This window comes from Littorina saxatilis, linkage group LG6 (genome assembly GCF_037325665.1).
Source record: "Littorina saxatilis isolate snail1 linkage group LG6, US_GU_Lsax_2.0, whole genome shotgun sequence".
NCBI classification, from domain to species: Eukaryota; Metazoa; Mollusca; class Gastropoda; order Littorinimorpha; family Littorinidae; genus Littorina; species Littorina saxatilis.
Window position 1 is genome coordinate 9,972,396 of NC_090250.1, and position 10,000 is coordinate 9,982,395.

Here is a 10,000-nt window from a genome sequence, read left to right on the forward strand (position 1 = left end):
AAACTGACGCGAAACCCTCCCGTTTTTGACCACTCATGCGATCGAGACCTGCATCATTAGGATATCAGAACACAAACAAACACACAAGTCAGCTATACAACAACAAAATCTGTTATGAATAGACAATGGATGTGACTTTCTCCTCGTTTGTTAAAGATGCCAAGTTGTGCCTATTGTACATTTTCATTGATTATTTTAATTAGTACCTTACGTTTTTATTAGGTCGATTTTGGGGGTATCCTTATTTGAGCAACGGTCACGTGAACCCGTTAAAAGAAATCTTTAATCCGAAAAGTGTGCCAGATGGCTAAGATCGGTGCCTTAATAGCTTGAATGAAATGACACGGGAAGAATTGCCTTTGTTGGGGAGGGGGGTGGGGGAAGGGGGGAGAAAGTTGTCGCAATAATTCTTTTGCTAATTTGACAACAGAGCGTTTTCTTTTCTTGATCCTCTGACGGTCACTTCATGTTGTGACGAAACGCGATCCACAGACACACACCATTTCCACTAGCATGACCAACATGGCCAAGAATTGTTATGACCTCAAACGCATTGAACTAGCGATGATCGCATAATCTGTGTTGGTGGTCAGACTAGCAGCTTAACGATACAGTGGAACCTCCATCTTAAGACCCACACAAATCTGAGAAAATGTGGGCGAAAAAGGAGAAAGTATTAAAAAGGATGTAAATGTACAGAGGTTGGGAACACAACGTCTGAGGAAACAAAGTCTTTAAAAGGAGGGAGTCTTAAATTACAGGGGTCTTAAAGGGGATGGGGGGTGGGGGGGGGGGGTCCACTGTAGCAGAATCAGAACGCTCCCTGAGTCCGTGACTTGATGGTCATTGTCCCAGTCTCCTCCTGCAGGCTGACCGCTTGGTCGATGCCGGGGATATGCTACAGTGTGCTTGTCGTATCAATGTCAGAAGCGAGCCGATACGGATTGGCCGACAAAGTTAGTCGCGGTGGGAGGCTAAAGAAAGGATAAAGATGTTAGAGGGAACTTTGTCGATGTGCCAGTGCTGATTGGTCAAAATAATACTCAATGTGAGCTGAGTAAGTTCCCCCAGCCTGCCACCCTTCAATTCATTCTCTGTCTTGGTCTTTGTCTGTCTGTCTGTCCATCTGGGTCTCCCCTTATCTGTCTCTGTCTCTTTATATCTCTTCTTCTCCCTCCCTCTCTCTAACTCTTTGACTCAGTCCAGGATCATGAAATCGGTGAATATGTATCTTGTGGAGAACAAGCAACTTATTATCTTTTTGTTTGAAATCTGTGAATTGACTGTGTTTCACAGGAAAACGAACAGAGAAAGTTGCAGGAAGAGAGAGCGGAGAGACGGCGCAAGGAACAAGAAGCCATGAGGGCCCGCGCCAAAGACGGTGAGTTCTCTCCCTTGTTTCTCTCGCTGGCAAAAATATGGTTGCTTTGTGTCGTTAGATTCAGCCGCAGCTATGATTATGTCGGGTGCGTGTCTAATGGGATTGCATGTGTTCAGTGAAAAAGACGATGTTCGGAAATAACTCTGTCTAGTTTGTATTAGATGTGGAACGGTTGCTTTCCCTTGTTTCTATAGAAACACCGTGGCAAGATTATGATGTCACATGTAGCCGCTTACCTCAGTGTTTCTATGGAAAAGCAAGGACAAATAACTCTCCCACAACCAATACAAACCTGACAGAGTTGTTGCCGGAATTCGTCTAATTCCTCTCCCTATGGCGTGCTTCTTTAACTCTTGAACTTGTTTAAGTTTAGCGCATAGTAAACCAGTTGTGGAACATTTTAAAAGTATTTTTATTGTGCAGGAAAAGTAATACAATCATTTTTTTTATTGTTTTTATTTTTTGAGTACAGCTGTGTCATATTTCAGTGTATTTTTCCCTTTTATTCTACCCGAACCAGATCAAAAGCAAAACAAAAAAAATCCAAAGTTAATCTTACTGCTTTTTATATTTAGTCAAGTTTTGACTAAATATTTTAACGTAGAGGGGGGAATCGAGACGAGGGTCGTGGTGTATGTGTGTGTGTGTGTCTGTCTGTCTGTCTGTCTCTCTGTCTCTCTGTCTGTCTGTCTGTCTGTCTGTCTGTCTGTCTGTCTGTCTGTCTGTCTGTCTGTCTGTATGTGTGTGTAAAGCGATTCAGACTAAACTACTGGACCGATCTTTATGAAATTTGACATGAGAGTTCCTGGGAATGATATCCCCGGACGTTTTTTTCTTTTTTTCTTTGATGACGTCATATCCGGCTTTTTGTAAAAGTTGAGGCGGCACTGTCACACCCTCATTTTTCAATCAAATTGATTGAAATTTTGGCCAAGCAATCTTCGACGAAGGCCGGGGTTTGGTATTGCATTTCAGCTTGGTGGCTTTAAAACTAATGAGTGAGTTTGGTCATTAAAAATCGGAAACTTGTAATTAAAATTATTTTTTTATTAAACGATCCAAAAACAATTTCATCTTATTCTTCGTCATTTGCTGATTCCAAAAACATATAAATATGTTATATTTGGATTAAAAACAAGCTCTGAAAATTAAAAATATAAAAATTATGATCAAAATTAAATTTCCGAAATCGTTTTAAAAACAATTCCGTCTTATGCCTTGTCGGTTCCTGATTCCAAACACATATAGATATGATATGTTTGGATTAAAAACACGCTCAGAAAGTTAAAACGAAGAGAGGTACAGAAAAGCGTACTATGCAGCAGAGCGAAACCACTACAGCGCTGAACAGGCTCGTCAGTTTCACTCCGTTTTGCACAAGCGGCAGACTACGGTCATTGTGAAAAAATGCAGTGCGTTCAGTTTCATTCTGTGAGTTCGACTGAGCTTGACTAAATGTTGTATTTTCGCCTTACGCGACTTGTTTTGTTTTGTTTTTTAACTGACCATAATCCTGGAACTTTATTTTAACCTGGTTCTTTGCTTTGATGAGTTTCATCGTTCCTCTGAGCTTGACCTAACAATAACCTTTAACTAAACACACACACACACACACACACACACACGCACGCACGCACGCACACACACACACACACACACACACACACGCACACACACACACACGCACACATACATACACACACACACACACCCACACACCCACACGGGGTCCTGATTTGGCCTAAATGGTCCGCTGGACCCAAAAAGCAACAGCTAACTAACACACACACTCACACACACTCACACACACACACACACACACTCATGACCTTTGGTTTCCTGACCGCTGGACACAAAAATTATTGACCCATGACAATGTCTGTCACTTCAGTCGGAGAGGAAGCGACCACAGGCCCCAGCAGACTGTCACGCTCCACTCTCAAACGTATTGTCCCAGCATGCCTCTCTGTCTCTTTAAAAACTCCCAGCATGCATGCGCCTTTCTGCTTCCGCTTCCTGTTTGCTGGCGCAGATTTTCTGGGTTTTCAAGTTGTGGTTTTTTCGTGTATGTGTGGGTTTGTTTGGGTGTACGTGTGTGTGTGTGTGTGTGTGTGTGGGTGTGTGTGTGTGTGTGTGTGTACGTGTGTGTGTGTGTGTTTGTGTGTGTGTGCTTTGGTGAAGCATGCTGCTTTTAGAGGAAAAGGAAGGCTTGGGACATAAAGTGTGTATTTTATCGTAAGAACACAAAATGAGTTCAAAACGTGTGTGTACAAATTCTGTTTATTTTATCACCTTCATGAAACGACCTTTGGAAACGACTTGTGTAGGCCTACCGGATGGAAGGTGAATGAAGGTTGAAAAGAACTCGATATTAAAGGCATGCGTACTCCATCTCGTGAAAACAGATAGGACCGACCTTTCTTTGGGACACATACCAACACTCAAAAGCCTTGGTTCTCTCTGTGCAGAGCAAGATTTTTTAATTAACTAATTCGTAAAAGCCACCATGCAGTGGCTGGTTTTTTTTTAGGAAATAAATTTTTTTTTTAAATTTAAAACAAAGAATAACAACTCTATGTAGGAAGCAGTCAGGGTGATCGTTTTTGGTTTGAGTCCAAGTGCGGGGATGGTCTCAACACATGTAACAGCCTTGGCAGATCTGAGACGGTGGGCCGAACTGTTTTCACGAAAAAGAGTATGCCTTTAAACACCGTTTTACAGCCCCCCCCCCCCCCCCCCCGCCCCCAATGTCCAAATCCATTCCCCTTCCTCGCGCAGAAAAGCTTACACGTAAATAACGTGTGAATAGATTGCTCTTTACAATCGGTTTCATGTATTCTTGTGTATGCTTTGAACAAAATGTTGTGTTGCGGATGTCAATTAAATGTTTATTCAAGGTGAGTAATTATGCTTGGTCCAGATATACATTGTGCGTCATTACCAGGATGTGTTCTGACCAAAGGATGGTTTATGTAGACATCATTATTGATTTATTTTATTCTAGGTTTTTTTTTTAACATACACCGAGTTTCTTTTTAATAAAGACTCTACGTACCTATCAATTGTAAAATATAGCAACTTGCTCGTTTTATGTTTAATTACTTGTAGCAGTTTCTTTTCAACACACTCTTCTTCTAGTTTGGCACAGTATCTCATATCTGGTCAGGTTTTTACAGGGTTCAGACCATCCTTCCCCTTAGTCAAATACCAAAAATCAACACCCTGAATGATTTCCGTGGTGAGTTGGAATTTGTTGATGAATGGGTGTGTTTTTTTAAACCACCAGTGGATTTTTACAAATTGATTCATAAACAAGTCGCGTAAGGCGAAATTACTACATTTAGTCAAGCTGTGGTACTCACAGAATGAAACTGAACGCACTGCATTATTTTTCACAATGACCGTAGTCCGCCGCTAGTGCAAAAGGCAGTGAAAGTGACAAGCCTGTTTAGCGCGGTAGCGGTTGCGCTGTGCTGCATAGCACGCTTTACTGTACCTCTCTTCGTTTTAACTTTCTGGGCGTGTTTTAAATCCAAACATATCATATCTATATGTTTTTGGAATCCGGAATCGTCAAGGAATAAGATGAATTGTTTTTAAAACGATTTCGGAAATTTTATTTTAATCATAATTTTTATATTTTTAATTTTCAGAGCTTGTTTTTTCATTCGAATATAAGATATTTATATGTTTTTGGAATCAGAAAATAATGAAGAATAAAATAAAAGTAATTTTGGATCGTTTTATAAAAAAATAATTTAATTACAATTTTCAGATTTTTAATGACCAAAGTCATTAATTAATTTGTAAGCCTCCATGCTGAAATGCAATACCGAAGTCCGGCCTTCGTCGAAGATTGCTTGGTCAAAATTTAAAATCAATTTGATTGAAAAATGAAGGTGTGATAGTGCCGCCTGAACTTTTACAAAAAGCCGGATATGACGTCATCAAAGACATTTATCGAAAAAATGAAACAAACGTCTGGGGATATCATACCCAGGAACTCTCATGTAAAATTTCATAAAGATCGGTCCAGTAGTTTACTCTGAATCGCTCTACACACACACACACACGCACAGACACACACACAGACACACATACACCACGACCCTCGTCTCGATTCCCCCTCTATGTTAAAACATTTAGTCAAAACTTGACTAAATATAAAAACCACCACTTTGTACATGTATAGAGCACCCAGGCTCGTCATTTTTGGTATATGATCATAGACGGGCGGGGTTGTAAGACGTCGGCCTCTTAATCGGACTGTCGAGGGTTCGAATACCGGCCGCGGTCGCCTGGTGGGTTAAGTGTGGAGATTTTTCCGATCTCCCATGTTAACTTATGTGCAGATCTGCTAGTGGCTTATCCACCTTCGTGTGTACACGCAAGCACAAGACCAAGCGCGCACGGAAAAGATCCTGTAATCCATGTCAGAGTTCGGTGGGTTATAGAAACACGAAAATATCCAGCATGCTTCCTCCGAAAGCGGCGTATGGCTGCCTAAATGGCGGGGTAAAAAAAATCATACACGTACAATTCCACTCGTGCAAAAACACGAGTGTACGAGGGAGTTTCAACCCACGAACGCAGAAGAAGAAGAAGAAGAAGGTATGTGATGAAATGGACGTATGGTCGTACCCCATGTACAAGCATGGCCAGGTTTGGGATGGTAAACCAAACAGTTTTCACGAGAAGACGTGTGCCTTTAGGATAGTACAGTTCACTGTTGTCTTCGAGTTCTGAAGGGGTAGAGGTGATCTGATGGGTATTTGTTTTAATTCTTTCTTATTTTGTCATAGTTGACATTCTGAGGGTTTTTTGATTTTCTCTCTAGTATTTCATCTATTTTTATCTTACTTTGTTATGATAAATATTTTGGAGAGAAAACAAGATACCTATAGTAGCCATAGTTTCTTAAGATTCCTTCTGGGTTATTTCCGATTCCAGGGAACTTTCTGGGTGACAGTTTAGCCTATATGGTGGTTGGTCTTATTTTCTGGAATACATCCTCTATTCTGGACACTAGCAAATACGTAGCGTAGATCCAACGTACTGATATATGTAGGGAATACTGTCGACATGTACTGGTATAGGAACTTTGATCGGACTTGGAGTATTTTCAATGCGTATGGTTTTGCACCTTACTCAAATAATCAATTATCTGATATGGTGTGCGCGCTTATTGTGCCATAATGCAATTTTAAGTGACATAATTTGTGTTGCTCTATTGCATAAACTTTAAAACATTGATGTACTTTTATACAATATTAAGAGAGTAGAAAAAGTGTGCACTTCTAATTAGCATTAGGGTTTAACACTTCATTTAAATGTGGAACATTGACACCTTTCAGATAACAAAGTCTATTATAAGAAATGCAGAAAAGTCAATAGCAAAGTCGTGACTCGAAGCAAACATGTCCTTTTTTAATTCTAACCGACAACGTTTCCTTCAAGCCTTATATTAATTGAGCGAAGTCGACTTCACGAAGCTTGCTCCACGAATATTTGGCACTGAATATTCGGTAAAAACAATTGTGCAAAGTCTTCGCGAATTGGACAGTTCGGGCTCAATTAAGGGAGGCCTTTACAGCCAAACAAGAGATGCACAGTTGACCTTAACCTTGACAATGTTACCCTGACATTCACACATTTCACGCTGACCTTCACACATTTTACCCTGACCTTCATACATTTTACTCTGACCTTCACACATGTTACCCTGACCTTCACACATGTTACCCTGACCTTCACACATGTCCCCTGACCTTCACACATGTTACCCTGGCCTTCACACATTTTACCCTGACCTTCACACATGTCCCCTGACCTTCACACATGTTACCCTGGCATTCACACATTTTACCCTGACCTTCACACATGTTACCCTGGCATTCACACATTTTACCCTGACCTTCACACATGTTACCCTGACCTTCACACATGTTACCCTGACCTTCACACATGTTACCCTGACCTTCACACATGTCACCCCGACCTTCACACATTTTACCCTGACCTTCACACATGTCACCCTGACCTTCACACATGTCATCCTGACCTTAAAACATGGCACCCTGACCGTCACATATTACCCTGACCTTCACACGTGTCACCTTGTCCTTTCCAAAATGTTAACACTATGTATTCCACGTGCAGGCAAGGAGAAGCCGCCTCAAGAAGACGACGGTTGCATCATTGACCGTCTGCTGTCCGACATCAAGCGTGGATACACACTCCGTAAAGCGCCCCCTGGAGGCAAAAAGAACACGAGTCCCGGGAAAACGGTCAATCCGGCCGCCGCCGAGTCGTCACCCCAAACTAACGGAGCTAAAGAAGAAAGTGACGCCAAGAATTCAAAAGACAAAGACAGCAAAAATTGTGACGCTGTGAAAGATTCTGACACTGTGATCAATTCTGACTCTGCGAAAAATTCTGACACTGTAAAAAATTCCGACTCTGCGAAAAATTCCGACTCTACGAACATTTCTGACACTGTTAACGATTCTGACACTGTGAACAATTCTGTGACAGATTCGTCTGTGTCAGGAACAGGGTCGTCCCCGTCTAAAGATGAATCTGTTTGTTAACGATGAACTATCCATCAACGAACTCTGTTACAGTGATGACTTTTTAACCTGTTAATGTAAAGCGTTTCTAATGGTTAAAATGTTGTGTCTGTTTTCGATTTTCTTTGAGAGAAAAAACTCCGACTGCATTTTTCTAAAGATGTGTTATTTTTCTACGTTATGTGAACAAAGAACCCGATACACATGGACAACTTCACAGCGATTTTGGAGCAAAGTTAAATAATTGTACATGTGAAGTGAGTTTTACTGAGCAACGCACACTTTTAAGCAGCTTTAAAACTGCATAATCATAATAGTGAACTTTAGCCCTGTCTGTGTGATTTTTATGTTTGTTCTATGCCGTTAGATATTATCAGTTCAATCGAAAAGTGAACATTTTGCAAAGTTTAGTACACATATTTCCAGGACATATATATTTTGTATATTTGAAATCTCAGTTTCGGCAGCTATCAATCAAAACTTGCTAGAATCAAAACCAAGAGGATCTTCTTAATGTGTGGTCTGTGGTAGTTTTTCAGATTGATGTCAGGGGATTGAGTGATGGGGAATTGGAGGAGGATGTTCTGTGGGTGGGATTCAATTGTTCATGCATCTGTCGTGGTACTGTCAGAGACAAATTTCCTGAGACCACAGCCGCTGGGCGCGATGTGGACGGGGTGTGTTCTCAGGATCCTTCTTAATACTACAGAGTTGTGGACAAGAGTGGAGCTTTCGCCTAGTGCCATGTGCCTGCATATGCGTGAGATGACCTTGCAAGATATATAAAATCTGTTCTGCTCGAACTGCGACTGTACTGTATGCACACACACACAAACACGCGTGCGCGCAGTCACTCACACACACACACACACACACACACACACACACACACACACACACACACACACACAAACACACAAACACACAGCTAAACGTATACATCGTTCATCAATCAATCAAATCAATCAATGAGTCTTATATATCGCATATTCCGTGGGTACAGTTCTAGGCGCTCTGCAGTGATGCCGTGTGAGATGAAATTTTATACGGCCAGTAGATTGCAGCCATTTCGGCGCATATTTACCTTTCACGGCCTATTATTCCAAGTCACACGGGTATAGGTAGACAATTATTAACTGTGCCTAAGCAATTTTGCCAGGAAAGACCCTTTTGTCAATCGTGGGATCTTTAACGTGCACACCCAATGTAGTGTACACGGGGGGAGGTTCGGACACCGAAGAGAGTCTGCACACAAAGTTGACTCTGGGGAATAGCGAGGCGTTGTGACAACATTTTTTACTGTTCATCGAGAAGGCGAACATTTTAACATTTAAAAGTAGACTGTAGATGCAAATAGCTTTTCTGTATCAAAGCCATATAAATGTACCGTTACGTATCCGAGCTTATTCGAGTATAGTACAAAATGTACCGACTTTTCAATGTAGTTTTTTAACACATAGCTTTTTATGCAGGCCTTTAATCGTTTTAGCCGACGCAACTGACTTCTCTTAAAGTAGAATCATGTGACATTATTATTGTTTGTGCTAAAAATGTATGAGTCTTTGCATTGAATATGTGTATATATATATGTGTGTGTGTGTGTGTGTGTGTGTGTGTGTGTGTGTGTGTGTGTGTGTGTGTGTGTGTGTGTGTGTGTGTGTGTGTGTGTGTGTGTGTGTGTGTGTGTGTGTGTGTGTGTGTGTGTGTGTGTGTGTGTGTGTGTGTGTGTGTGACGGTGCTAAAAGTTTTAAAATAAGTCTTGTGCATGATGTGTGTGTGTGTGTGTGTGTGTGTGTGTGTGTGTGTTTTAGTGGTCTTGTTTTTCTGTTTAATTACTTCTTCTTTTTCAGACCCCCCGCGGGTTAGGGGGAGTCCCATATTAGTTGGGATGAGAAAGAATTTACCCGATGCTCCCCAGCATGTCGTAAGAGGCGACTAACGGATTCTGTTTCTCCTTTTACCCTTGTTAAGTGTTTCTTGTATAGAATAATAGTCAAATTTTGTAAAGATTTTAGTCAAGCAGTATGTAAGAAATGTCCTTTGTACTGGA

The 10,000-nt window shown here is 41.1% G+C and overlaps 1 protein-coding gene across 4 annotated transcripts in view; it reads left to right on the forward strand.

Annotated features, from left to right (window-relative positions):
- Nucleotides 1-10,000, forward strand: part of LOC138968458 (inverted formin-2-like) — a 121,316-nt gene that overhangs the window by 110,848 nt on the left and 468 nt on the right. For 3 of the 4 annotated variants that reach the window (XM_070341029.1, XM_070341030.1, XM_070341032.1), the window contains 3 exons: nucleotides 1,297-1,381; nucleotides 3,273-3,326; nucleotides 7,541-10,000. The exon at nucleotides 7,541-10,000 is cut by the window's right edge and continues 468 nt beyond it. In XM_070341029.1, the coding sequence (XP_070197130.1) occupies nucleotides 1,297-1,381; nucleotides 3,273-3,326; nucleotides 7,541-7,971 (570 nt within the window). In that variant the 3' untranslated portion in view covers nucleotides 7,972-10,000. The remainder of the gene's footprint in view (nucleotides 1-1,296; nucleotides 1,382-3,272; nucleotides 3,327-7,540) is intronic. The other variant, XM_070341031.1, reaches the window with a different exon arrangement.